The sequence below is a fragment of the Vigna angularis genome, chromosome 5 (genome assembly GCF_016808095.1).
Source record: "Vigna angularis cultivar LongXiaoDou No.4 chromosome 5, ASM1680809v1, whole genome shotgun sequence".
NCBI lineage: Eukaryota > Viridiplantae > Streptophyta > Magnoliopsida > Fabales > Fabaceae > Vigna > Vigna angularis.
Window position 1 is genome coordinate 38,313,206 of NC_068974.1, and position 13,268 is coordinate 38,326,473.

Here is a 13,268-nt window from a genome sequence, read left to right on the forward strand (position 1 = left end):
CTCAAATTAGTAATTTTGGTGAGATGAAAATAAAAAAAAATGCATAGATTAAATTTAATATTCATTCATTTTATAAGAACTGTAAACAATTATCATAGTTCTTAAAAAAATAATGGTTTGTTTCATAAAAACAAAATTTTTATCTTACAAAGGTTAAAATATATTTAAACATTTTAAAATTAGAAAATTGTAAGAGAAATTGTCATCAAAACAACCTTTTTTATTTCGTTTTATTGTTTTATTCATGTATAAGTTTTAAACGAAAATCACAAACAAATGTAATTTTTTTTTTCCAAGATTGTTTGTTTGAATACGTAAAATATTGACATGGTAATAAGATCGTGCACAAGAAACACGGCCATATATATACAGTACCTTTTTATTAATGCATGAAAAAATTGTTAAAAAAAAATCAAATTATTTAATAAAAATAATATATAGTTTTGTTTAGAAATAAAACAAAATGTGAATGGGTTTTTATTCCTTTCTAATTTTGATTTGATTTTAGCTGATTGATTATGAATTGTGGTGAAGCTAAGTGAGCCAATTAAAAAACGTGACGTGGCAATAGCGAAGTGGGAAGGCATGGGAATATGCCATGGTAATGGGAGCACCACCCATACATACAGCACAATTATCCATTCACTCATTCATTCAATACATTCTCAGTTAGCAGTTAGCAGTGCAGTGAGTTTTGCTTCTTTCTTGTTTGGTTTCTCCTTTGTGCGTGTCCAAACAGATTCCGTTATCCCCTGAGCATGGCGTTGCCGGTGGTGGTGGACTCAGAGTACCTCAAGGAGGTCGACAAGGCTCGCCGCGATCTCCGTGCACTAATCGCTAACAGGAACTGCGCTCCTCTCATGCTTCGGCTAGCGTATGTTTTCCTTCTCTATTTCTTTTATTTTTTCCAGCTAAACAGTTTGATGCTGATACTTAGGTTTCGAGTTTTCGTTTCTTACGCGGTCAACGCCGCCATCGTGCGATTATATTTCGTTTTTCCGTGCTTGAAATTGCTTAATCTGATGCAGCTGGCACGATGCCGGCACTTACGATGCCAAATCCAAGACCGGTGGACCTAACGGTTCTATCCGAAACGAGGAAGAGTTTTCTCACGGTTCCAACAATGGCTTGAAAAAGGCTATTGATTTCTGCGGTATGCTTTTTCTTGTCTCGCTCGCTTTTATTTGCGCCTTGTGCTATTTGAGTATTGAATTTATAATAGGATATATAGGCTTGAATTTTATTTGTATATTGGCGTGGTCCTGCGTTGTGTTGAATCGAGATTCGAACCTATTCCAATCGAACTTGCTTAGGATATTTTTTACCAAAATAGTATGCTGGTTGTAATTATGCCGGTCCCCTTATTTTTCTAAGAGTTGGCTTATTTTCTGATGTCACAGAGGAAGTGAAGGAAAAACATCCTAAGATTACGTACGCAGATCTTTACCAGGTGATCATTCTGTTTTCATTCAGTTGTTTGTTATGAAAGTCTGTAGTGAATCTGATAATTTGGTACTGAATTGTTTTGCGATAATTGTAGAATGTGGTAAATGAACTTCCAAAGTTGTGTGAGATGTATATGGTAATTGATTCAGGGTTCCATTTTCTGCAACTTTTGATTCAATTTACTCTTTTCGTACGCTGTTTTTTATGCAAATCTCGTGGATGCTGGCTAGGCATTGGCTTTTCCGTAGTGCCAGGTGGTGTAGTTTATGACTCATGTTTCATTTTTGTTGCCTGATATTGAATTTCAGTACGAGGTCGATGGATGAATAGTAAAGTTACAGACCTATCTAGTCCAGTGATGCAGTGCCCTTTTACACTTAAGGCCATGCTGTCATAATGTGTTACATCCCTGACTACTTATAGTTTAACTTTACAACCCTTTATGCGGCTGTGATATTGTGATTAGTGGTTGTGACTATCATACCTTTTTGATATGTTTGAAAATCACCAAAGGATCTGCAACGTAAGTGCAATCAAAGTCCTCAAACAAAATTTTCTTCATTCTTTCTCTTTCTTTACTTGGTAGATTTAGGAAACTTTGAAGGGTGGGGGGATTTTAGGATGTTGGCAAATTGGTGAACGGAAGGTATTATTTTAAAGGCATTTACGGCCTGTTTAATACTACATATGAAATGTCTCCCTCTCAAAAGAGGGCGGGAAATCCTTAATACAATAATTATGGGTAGCTATGTCAATTTTTGATAAAGAGCTATACTACACCTAGATGTTGCCAGTTAAAAAGCTTGCAGGAGTACAATTAAAGGTGGAGCTCCTCTGTTCGTTAATGCAATGCGTTTCAAGTTTTAATAGTTTAATCATTTCCCTCCTTGTGGTTCAATTCTTTTGTAGCTAGTTTTGACATGCATATAATTAACGTTAGTGCTTAAGATTTCTGCAACGAAATTGAACACCATTTGACTGGATTTTCTTATGCATTTTTGTACTAATGTTAAGGTTAGCAAATGTGAGCAATTTCATATTCTGAAAATAAAAGTTTCCCTTAACGTTTCTGAAATATTTTATGTCAGAATCAAGCGTTTACTGGATATTTGTGTATATGACGCACCAGTCCATTAAATCCGATGAGTGCATGAATTTAGATTCTGTTGAAACAGAGAGGGGGGAGATTATCACTCATGGGGCTTACGTTATATAAAATAAGACTCACATTCTTAAGTAGAGAAATAAATTAACTGCCTTATAGATTAGATTATACAATCTGCTCTAAAATAATTTCTTTCTCCACGTGCTTTCCAGCTTGCTGGTGTTGTTGCAGTTGAGGTTACGGGGGGTCCCACAATTGATTTTGTCCCTGGTAGAAAGGTTGGTTGTGCCATACAAAATTGGAATATTTCTTGTTATGAAATAATGGAATCTTGTTTAATTGATGTTATCTTCTATTCTTGCAGGATTCAAAAGTATCCCCTAAAGAAGGGCGGCTTCCTGATGCTAAACAAGGTGTGTTTTTAAATTTTGTCAGTAGTAGAACTGTTCCCTTTTCCTGGACGGTGAAATATGTTATATATTTTCTATTCCCTTCACAATGGACTAGGTTAAGAATTTTAATGAAAGCATAAGAATTTGTCAATGCTATTTGTAGGTGTTTCACATCTCCGTAATATCTTCTATCGAATGGGCTTGACTGATCGAGATATCGTTTCACTGTCTGGAGGGCATACGCTGGTAATTCTCCTTGTGTAATATCTCTTATATTACTTGCTGTGATTATGGATAGATATACTTACCTTAATTTCTGTGGTCTTATAAGGGGAGAGCACATCCAGAGAGATCAGGGTTTGATGGACCTTGGACGGAGGACCCTCTGAAGTTTGATAACTCTTACTTTGTGTAAGACTCGTGTTGTGTGCAATAATACTATTAGCTTTATCTGTTCTAGAAAAACATTTTATAGAGCTTCACTAGTGCTTTGCAATACATAAAGAGTTTGATTTTTGTCTACAACTGAATATCACCGTTAAACAGGGAACTTTTGAAAGGCGAGTATATTGGGCTGCTCAAACTTCCAACAGACAAGGCTTTGTTGGAGGACCCTGAATTTCGCCGTTACGTTGAACTATATGCGAAGGTAATTGAGATTAATTTAAATAACTACCATTGGATATCTGTTTGTGCCGTGTCCAAATTACCAATTAATGTTTCTCAGTCGTGTTTCATCGGTCTGTTTGTCTAGTATAAGCACCATTAAGCTTGTAAACTTATTGCATTAATTATTAGGTCAATCTTTGTCCTGATTTATCTCTAGGGTTGGTCTAGTGGTGAGCGATTTGTGTTGTATTCGTAAGGTAGTAGGTTCTATTCTCATTGCGACATTGGCACCGTTGTCCATAATAAAATCTCTTGGCCTGAGTTCATTAAGTAGTGATTGATTAGTCGGACCCTTCTTACCCATAAGCGTTGTGCTTTGGAGTTTACTACGCTATCTTGGCACTTCATAAGTTAAGATGGTATATTTCCCGTTGTTAGGTTGGTGGCTAAACCAACAAATTAACTTACTTAATGTGACATCGACCTTTTATCCATTGGTTGGTCAGGTATAAATAAAACTATTTACTTTTCCGGCTATTGACCATACCTTGTCCGTTATTTTTTTTCTTTTTACATTGATGAAACTAATTTTTACATTAGACTATATAACATGCCTGTTAGCCTGGGATATCGCTAGACTTAGATTATTGGGTGTCCAACCGTAGAACAATTTTACATAAACATAACTCTCAAGTTTCCATGCTTACATAAATTATAAGAGAATTACAATTATAATTTAATTGTCTAATGAATTGCATTGCACCCACTGAGCCCTTGTGATTTCCTGCATTACATTCAACTTTTAAAATAACTATAGTACTTATTTAATTGAAATATTTTGCAGTTATTATAAAAAAATATTATAATGTTTTCCATGGTCCGTGGCTTTGGTACAATATTCACGGACACGGTAATTTCCTTAAAACCTTTGAATAATTTAGGTCATATAGGTGTCAAAATGTGATCAAATCATGGTAGAGACTCAGAGATTATAATAAATCAATGGTTGAATTAGAATAAGGAAAAAGAAGATAGCGATCATTCTTAAATCATAGGTCCCTCATTCTATTTCTGTTACAAACGCACAGTCTCACCCAAGGAAAAATAAGTAGGGAAGGGGATTGAAATTTGAAGGTTGTGCAACTCTCTATGTGCTTTCAAATAAGAGCACGGTGCATGAGAGGACAAATAAGAGAGAAAAAGGATTTCGAAAAGGTTAAGGAGTTTACTATATTTCATGTATGACTTCCTTTACAGTCCATAAATATGATTAAATCATAAAGTAAAGAAATTATAACTCGCACTATAAATAACCAATAATTATACTAAAACTGTCTAATGATGAACATCAACAATTCTGCTTCCCGTTTAAAAGTGATGGTCTAGTAATACTATTGTGAAAGAGTGGTATTCTATTTGAATTGTGATTTTTTTCGTTACACGTTCACAGACTATTCTAATTGGTGTCCCTGCTCTTAGCGCTTATGTAGAGTTTTAGATTAACTTTAGACATTTAGGAGAAGTTTATGTTTTGCTCTATTAAAGAAAATTAAGAGCATAGCTATTTGAAGCAAAGTTGTGATTTCTGTTAGTGTATCATTGAATTGCTTGAATCTGTCCGTTGTCTTATATTTTTAAACTGTCACTCGGGCAGGACGAGGATGCATTTTTCAGGGATTATGCTGAAGCGCATAAGAAACTTTCAGAGCTAGGCTTTGTGCCAAGTTCAAAGGCGATTTCTATTAAGGATGGGACCGTACTGGCACAAGGTGCTGTAGGAGTTGTAGTTACTGCGGCGGTGGTGATCCTCAGTTACTTGTATGAAGTTCGCAAAAGGGGGAAGTAGACCGGGACATGTTCATCTCTCTTGGATGTTACATTTGGTTGACCCCGACCCATTATGTGCAAAATAGGGTTCATTTTTGCAGCTTCAGTTTCTGTTTACTTGGCACCAATAAAGAATAATGCCACAGCCACGCTGACTTTTATATGAATAGACTAAAAATATCCTGAATACTCAATTTAAGCGCAACGTCATAATACGTAAATACAAAAAATTTAGCATTCCCAGTTACGTGTTATTCACTGTAAGGTTAGAGGAGGGTAGACATGCTCATTTGCTCAAATCAAAAAGGCTAATTTGTCATGCATGTTTCGTGCCAGGAAATCAGAATTACAAAAACTGGTACTGCGCTAGCTGAGATTTAAGAAAATCATGCATTAAGTTAGTCTGCAGTAGACTAGAGAATACTGGTTTAGTCATAACCAGATATAAAAGGATTTAAATATATTCAATAAAATAAAATAAAATTATTAGTTCATAATTGCTATAAAATTGAATATACACAATCAAACATAATTTATTGAAATGTATTTGTATCTTTTAACTTTGTAATTAATAGTAAATGTCAAAACTATGTCATAAATACTATCAATGTGATTTTTTTTATAAAATATAAATACATCAAGCTCGGTTAGATTCAATATTTAGTTAATTTGTACAAGGAGGAATCTAGTTACGCTAAGAATAATTAAAAAAAATTGTGGCAAGTGTTGAATACAATCCAGGTATAGTCGTAGAATACGGTGCGTTAACTATACTAACAATGGAGGAGCGGAGGTGCATTTCTGTTTCTTGGCTGAAGAAAGACAAGCAAACGTGTTTGATAGGATAAAATTTGGAGCCCTCCTACCCTCCTCCATCTCTAGTACTCATCATCTATGCTGAATTGAAAATGTGTTATTTAAATCGGATAAAAATGAAGAGCGGTAAAAGGAGACTGAGATATATCGAAATCTGCGGTATTTGTCTGCCAAAACTGTCATAAGAGTTCATCTATCTCCTTGGCGAGGAAGTTTATTAATTATTTTAAAAAAAAAATCTTATCCACTGTACAGAGAGAAAGAGAGAGAGAGAGAGATGAGAAAAGGTTGAAGTTGAGGAAGACACATGTGGAGGACAACGAAAGAGGTAGGTAAGAGCTCATGGAAGTTAGGACAACCTCCCACGAGTACCTAAGCACATGACAAACTCGTGTTGATGTGCTGTGATGGCTATCATCAATCATGTAAATGCAAATCGTACGCCACACTCTCTTCCTCTATATGTAGTAGTAGTATATCAGACGACTCACTTTTCCCTTCAACATTCACATTTTCCCTCCCATGTGGGGAGAGCCAGGGGAAGAACAACCCCATCATATCATATCTAATCATAATATTAATAATAATTTAACCCAACTCATAATGGATTCCATTCATTCATCTATGTGTATGTCTATTATTTCGCCTTTCTTCAATCATATATTATTTATTGCTAACTTTACTCTTATACGCACATTGCATCTTTTGGCTACCCTACGAAATTTTAGTTGGGTTGGGTTGGGTAGCGTTGTTGCCTCTCCCAATAAAATCTCCTACTACCAAACGCTAATCATCTTAGTTGGCTTGTTCATTCTCTTTAAAATCAAAGACTTCGTATTAAAAGCCAATGCAGTTAATACGATACGAGACGTTTTGGCGAATACAATTGTTAAAAGTTGTGCTTGTTTTTAGGTGTACAAAAATTTATTTGGTTACTTGGGTGTGGTACAGGAAGTGGTGAACTGGTGTGTTATGTGGCGTAGTTTGAAGAGGATTTGGTCTAGAATTGCAAGTACAGTCAGAAAAGATGAAAAGGTGGGTGAAAATACTCCCAATAATTTCACCCATGTGGACTGAATCTTTTCCCTACAATCGTGCTGTTCCTCCTTGAAAGCAACCTCTACCCATGAATATTAGCCCTCGCCATCATCCACTTGACGTTCTCAGGGAAAGAGAAAAGAATGGTAATGGATAACTACTATAATAAGAACACAACAAAAAGATCAACCATGCTCCCATTCCCAACCTTTTCCTATACTTGCAACTCAAGGTTTTCCAACACAGAAACCAAAACTGGAAGGTAAACCAAAGCCCCTACACATCACAACCACAACCACACTCTCACTCATTTCCCTTCTCTTACTTCAACATCTTTCATTCAACTCAGCCTCCAACACTTCTAGAAAGTACAAACTTGTCTATTTCATCTCTCTCTCTCTCTCTCTCTCTCTCTCTCTCATGCATCCTAATGCACCAATACAATAAAGAACCACAACTACCATTACCATCCATCCCTATGCTTTTCCACACTATTTTCTTTTGCCTGTTGCAACTAACTTTCCCAAGTAACTATTCTTATAGGGAAATTAAGCCCACACGAACCCTTATGTTTATAAGACAGTGTTAGCTGCTGTCCATAATAAAATGGTTGTGAAGAGCTTCGGAATTATGTTTTGCCATGTAAGAAACATACCATCGGATGTGCAGTCATGTGCTGGATAGAAAAAACATGACATGTAACATTTTTTTATTGAAATAGAACAAGGTTTAGAAGGATGAGAGGTTGTAACATTCCAATATATAATAATAAGAATCAAACTGAAATGCGTTAAGGTAGGTAGATCCGCCTAATGAAGTCAATTTCGAATAATAAAAGGCTCTCTAACTTCAATTTGATTCCACTGTCACATGTACATTTTTTTAATCCTCAACCTAAACGATTAAATAAGAGATAGCTTGCTCCTCACATAACCTCATCGAGCAGTTGTTGAAGAAGGAATTTGAAACTGGTTTTTTACTTAGCACAGATAAATTGGCTGGTGTGGCTTTAACTTTTATATTAAGGGTAAAGTTTATGAGAAATAAAATATGTTTCCTTTATTTCCAAAAAGGGGTAAGAGATCACATCTTGTCCTGCCTTGCCCATACTTTAATACATTCTACTTTACACCAACCTGAAGGTTACCCATTGTTAATGTCTTTTAACTAGTTATATCATTGATGCAAATATAGTATAAATATATCATCAGATAGGGAGAGGAAAGAGAAAGAGAGAGAGAAAGAGCCAACAGCCACTCTCCTTAACCTGTCTCACCAACTCGCGTCTAGAAGCACCAATTAGGGTCTTCCTTCTCTGTCCTCTCCTCTCTCTCTCTCTCTCTCTCTCTCTCTCTCTGTTGTGTTCTGTCCCCTTTCTTTTGGAGTCAAAAGCCTATAAAACCACACCCCAACTCCCTCTTAAACCGGCTTCTTTGTTGCTGCAAGCCAATCTTAATTCCTACCCTTACTTACATTACATATACATATCATATCATATCCCTAAAGTGACCAAAAAACAGAAATTTCACAACACAATTCAATTCTGAGTTAATTATGGGAAGATCGCCTTGCTGTGAGAAAGCTCACACAAACAAAGGTGCATGGACCAAAGAAGAAGATGACAGACTCATATCTTACATTCGAGCTCACGGCGAGGGCTGCTGGCGGTCACTCCCCAAAGCCGCCGGCCTCCTCCGCTGCGGCAAGAGCTGCCGTCTCCGCTGGATCAACTACCTCCGTCCCGACCTCAAGCGTGGCAACTTCACCGAGGAAGAGGATGAACTCATCATTAAACTCCACAGCCTCCTCGGGAACAAGTAAGCAAACCCATCTCGTATCTCGTATTCTCATCACACGAAAAAAGAAAAAATCTTATCTAAATCGAAACAAAACAACCACGTTGTTGGTTGGCGTTGTTGGTGCTGTTTTAGGTGGTCTTTGATAGCTGGAAGATTGCCGGGGAGAACGGACAATGAAATAAAGAACTATTGGAACACTCACATAAGAAGGAAGCTTTTGAACAGAGGAATCGACCCTGCAACTCACAGACCTCTCAACGAAGCAGCAGCTTCTTCTGCAACAGTTGTAACAGTTGCAACTGCCAGTAATATATCTTTCGGTAAACAAGAACAAGAGACAAGTTCGAGTAATGGAAGCGTGGTTATAGGGTCCATCTTAGAACGCTGCCCTGACTTGAACCTTGAGTTAACCATTAGTCCTCCTCGCCACCAACAACATCATCATCATCAACAACAACAACAACCTCAGAAGAATCTTTGCTTCGTTTGCAGTTTGGGTTTGCACAACAGCAAGGATTGCAGCTGCAACGTGGCCAACGCCGTCGCTGCCAACAACACCGCTCCTCCTGCTTCTGCCGCCGCTTATGATTTCTTGGGCTTGAAAACCAACGGTGTTTGGGATTGCACCAGCTTGGAAATGAAATGAATCCAAGCCATACCGATTAGTTAGTGTTGCTGGAGAGAACTGAGAGAATGGAATTCATAAGTTTTGAGTTTTCTCTCCTTGTTCCTTTCTTCTCTTCTCTGATTTGTGTAATTAATTAATTAATTACTTAATTAGTCGCTGATGCATAATATACAGTTCCAGTACAGTTGAACATCATTCCCCACTTTTCCTTTTCTTGTTACTCTCCTCTGATCTGCAACCGGACCGGTATGGCAGAATATTCATTCAAATCTTCTCAATTTGCAAACTTTTTTTATTTAACGGAAGTCCATCTTTCCGATTGGAGTAAGTAATGACAGCTCTTTTAATCATATTTTACTGAATATTCAATGGTTTATCTGCATCATCACATCCCAGGTCATATATAGTTAATCTTTTTCTTCCTAATTCTTAATTTTTAATTTGAGTATGTATAATAATTATTCGAGGCTCCACATGGATACACCGAACAATTGCGCTAGCTCCCTCAGATACGGTATTATATATGAATCTTGTGATTTGGGTTGATGCTATGGTGAATAATATTATGTATGCATTCATGCGTCATATATATAGAGTATAGACACCACTGAGGCTGTTGGTGACGACGATCTTTATTTCCCTTTTTCTTGCTCTTTAAATTCTTTATGGAGGCTTTTGGGCTTGTCTTTTATGGAGAAAAATAAAAGGAAAAGGGAGATGATAGATATATCCATCCATGTATACGCAAACAGTGAATGGATAAGCTGGAACTGGAAGAGAACTTTTTTAGACGGAATTAATAGCTCTATTCCACTGCTACCTAATCAAGTTTAAATAAAATAATGCTGTCTACAATTTTTGTTCTTTAATATAATTAATTACCCACATGTTGTGTGGAGAAAACTGAAACATGTGGCTAGTTTGGTAATTAAAAAAGAAAACAAAAAAAGAGTAGCGAAAATCTCAATCTGATATCTACTGAATCAGAGTTACAGCTAGCTAAATACTGATACATATGATATCAGGTACAAACAAGATATGTAAAACGCGTGAATGAAGCAGCAGAGTAGAGTAGAATCCGTAGTACCACATGTTCCTTCTACCAACCTCATTAACATCAAATTATTTAGGCCATGGTCCAACCAACTTCTTAACTTTGGGGTGTGTGTGTGTAGATGCCAACATAACATACCTAGTTTTTCCCAGACTTTATTTATTTTACCTTACAGAGAGATCCACCACACACAAACACACTCTGCTCTTCCATATTTGGTGATACGTCTTGGTATCATATTTGCAATCAGATTAGAGAGAAATGAAAGACAGGTAAAACTGTATAATTAATTAGGTACTTAATTGGTTTCGTTAGGTTAATGAAACAAAACACCAGCAATCCTGTGTTAGTTGTTGTATTGGGTCGGCACACTCGTTTTCAGTCCACATCTATATTCATTGTTAGTTATTTAAAGAATGTTTTGTGGTGGTTTTGGGTGATAAAATTGGAGTTGCGTGGTTATGTTTCTAAACTTTATGGTGTTTGCTTGGTGCGAGTATGCTTTCTCAACACTGGCTAGGTAGCTACTAGCCACATTATTGCGTATTGACGATGGATAGATAGATAGATATATATACAAAAAGAGGTTTAGAATAGGTAAATGGCATAAATCACATTAAAAGGTGGGAGCAACTAAAATAAAATTGGCAGTAAATTGATCCTACCAACCATTCAAATTTTATCTGCCCCATTAACTGAGGGTCATGTCATGGGGTCTGTCAGACCATAGACCAATTGGATTCGATTGGCCAGTTCTGGGTGCATTGGATTATTAATGGGGATGTTTTTCTCCAACCTAATAACATTTTCAAGACTGTGACATTCGTGTCTGATACAGAAGAAATAAAAAAAGATTCATTTTTTAGTTACCCCAGTTGATTGAATTTTGTAATTTGTGAGTAAATTAAAAAATTATGCAGGATAAATAGGATTAGATAACAAGGAAGAGAAAAGACAGAGGTGGTGGTGGTAGCTACTTTCCAACCAGATCAGATCCCAAAACTAGTCCTTCCCACATATAATGGGGAGCGTCCCTTTTCAACCATCCCTTTTTCCTTTTTCAAAAGTGTTAGGTAGAGACATTAGAAGCTTCCATCAGATATTTTTTTAATATTTATTTCTTCACTGCTCCCAAGCTAAGGTAGCCTCACAAAAATTATGATCTTGTTTTTGATGAACAGGTACCGCAGCCAAGAAGTGCCCCGAGATAGGGGACTTTTCTGATTTTAATTTATTGCTTTCTTTCTGTGACCGTGAAATAGCAACTGGGTTGGCCAAAGATTGCAGCTTTCTTATTGTTCCTGCTCTACTACTACTCTACTCTGATCATGATCATGATCATGATGATACGTATTGTTAAATTGGTTGAACCTGCACCCACTTCACATGCATGATTTGTAGTGGGTCCATTTTGATTCATCTCTAGATCCTCGCACCATCACCTTGGAGATTACTAAATTATGGACAAGGATGCCTTACATAAGCCATTGTTTGGTGCAAGTACTTTATCCAATTCTGTTCCTTGGATGTGCATGTGTGTAGCATATAGATATGGATCACATGATGTTAATAATTATAATAATAATAATAATCGTAATGTTGATAGTACCTTAACCAACTTGATAAATGGCACCACACATGTGTACACTTTATGGCCATTCCCTGGGGTCCTTTATAGGTAAAACTGGGCCTTGCTGTATGTCAATTATTGCTTCATCGTTTCTTCTCTTTTTCTTTCCCACTTCCTATACTAATTCCTTTTTTGCTAATTTTAGCCTTGCCACACACTCAACTTTACCAGATTTTAGATTTTTTTCACTTTGCTTTCCACATGTGCTCATCATTTACCAGGATAGATGAACAGCAACCATGTTGGAGAAACTGTATTTCTTGACCAATATAAAGTAATAAAATTAAGTCCTGTTATTTGGGACATAGTCAAGCAATGATCTTTCGTTGAATGTTAAGAAAACCAGAAGGGTTGAATTGTTGGTGTACTTTGTTTCTATTTTAACTGCTCCTTTTCTCACCCACTTGCATATGCAGTTTCTATATAATCAGACAAAAGTCATAACTATTATCTTGGACATAGAAATGTCCTACTGATAAAATCATTCTCTTAAAGCTAAGAAGGAAAAAAAACATTTATTCTTTTTAACTTTAATAACTTAAAACATTATCCACTTTCTCTTCATAATCTGTCTTTCATCTATAAAACTGCAGGTCCAAATAAAGTGTAAGCAACAACAAACACTCCAAGACATATCTAGCTTTGAAAAACTTACATGTTCGCAGAACGATGGTATAAATTTTCTAAAACCTTCACCGATGAGTTACATATAATCTATGAAGAAATCAGGCAATAATCTTTAACTTTTACAACGTTAGATATTTGTGTTCTGTATATCATAATAATAATAATAATATTTAAAAGTTACATGTATTTTTTTGTCCTAAATTATTATAAAATGGTATTTCATTGATAAACTAAGTTATAACGTGTATTTAGTCTATGTATTTTATTAAATTTTTGTAGAACATCTTATCTAACAAA

At 36.2% G+C, this 13,268-nt stretch overlaps 2 protein-coding genes across 2 annotated transcripts; both read left to right on the top strand.

Annotated features, from left to right (window-relative positions):
• Positions 1-561: 561 nt before the first annotated feature.
• Positions 562-5,622, top strand: LOC108340692 (L-ascorbate peroxidase 3). Its single transcript, XM_017578211.2, has 9 exons — positions 562-874; positions 1,029-1,153; positions 1,401-1,450; positions 2,764-2,829; positions 2,916-2,964; positions 3,107-3,189; positions 3,275-3,354; positions 3,490-3,592; positions 5,207-5,622. The coding sequence occupies exons 1-9, from the start codon at positions 759-761 to the stop codon at positions 5,396-5,398; spliced, it is 864 nt and encodes a 287-aa protein (XP_017433700.1). The 5' UTR covers positions 562-758; the 3' UTR covers positions 5,399-5,622.
• A 2,800-nt stretch (positions 5,623-8,422) lies between these two features.
• On the top strand, positions 8,423-9,827 carry LOC108338874 (myb-related protein 308). The gene is made up of 2 exons (XM_017575926.2): positions 8,423-9,050; positions 9,165-9,827. Exons 1-2 carry the CDS (start codon positions 8,788-8,790, stop codon positions 9,676-9,678), a joined length of 777 nt encoding a protein of 258 aa, XP_017431415.1. The 5' UTR covers positions 8,423-8,787; the 3' UTR covers positions 9,679-9,827.
• Positions 9,828-13,268: the final 3,441 nt, after the last annotated feature.

Excerpts from the sequence above, each read along its gene's own strand:
- LOC108340692 (XM_017578211.2), top strand. The coding sequence starts at position 759 with ATGGCGTTGCCGGTGGTGGTGGACTCAGAGTACCTCAAGGAGGTCGAC. Across the intron at positions 875-1,028 it reads CCTCTCATGCTTCGGCTAGC|CTGGCACGATGCCGGCACTT; the intron begins GTATGTTTTCCT and ends AATCTGATGCAG. Across the intron at positions 2,830-2,915 it reads ATTTTGTCCCTGGTAGAAAG|GATTCAAAAGTATCCCCTAA; the intron begins GTTGGTTGTGCC and ends CTATTCTTGCAG.
- LOC108338874 (XM_017575926.2), top strand. The coding sequence starts at position 8,788 with ATGGGAAGATCGCCTTGCTGTGAGAAAGCTCACACAAACAAAGGTGCA. Across the intron at positions 9,051-9,164 it reads CACAGCCTCCTCGGGAACAA|GTGGTCTTTGATAGCTGGAA; the intron begins GTAAGCAAACCC and ends GTGCTGTTTTAG.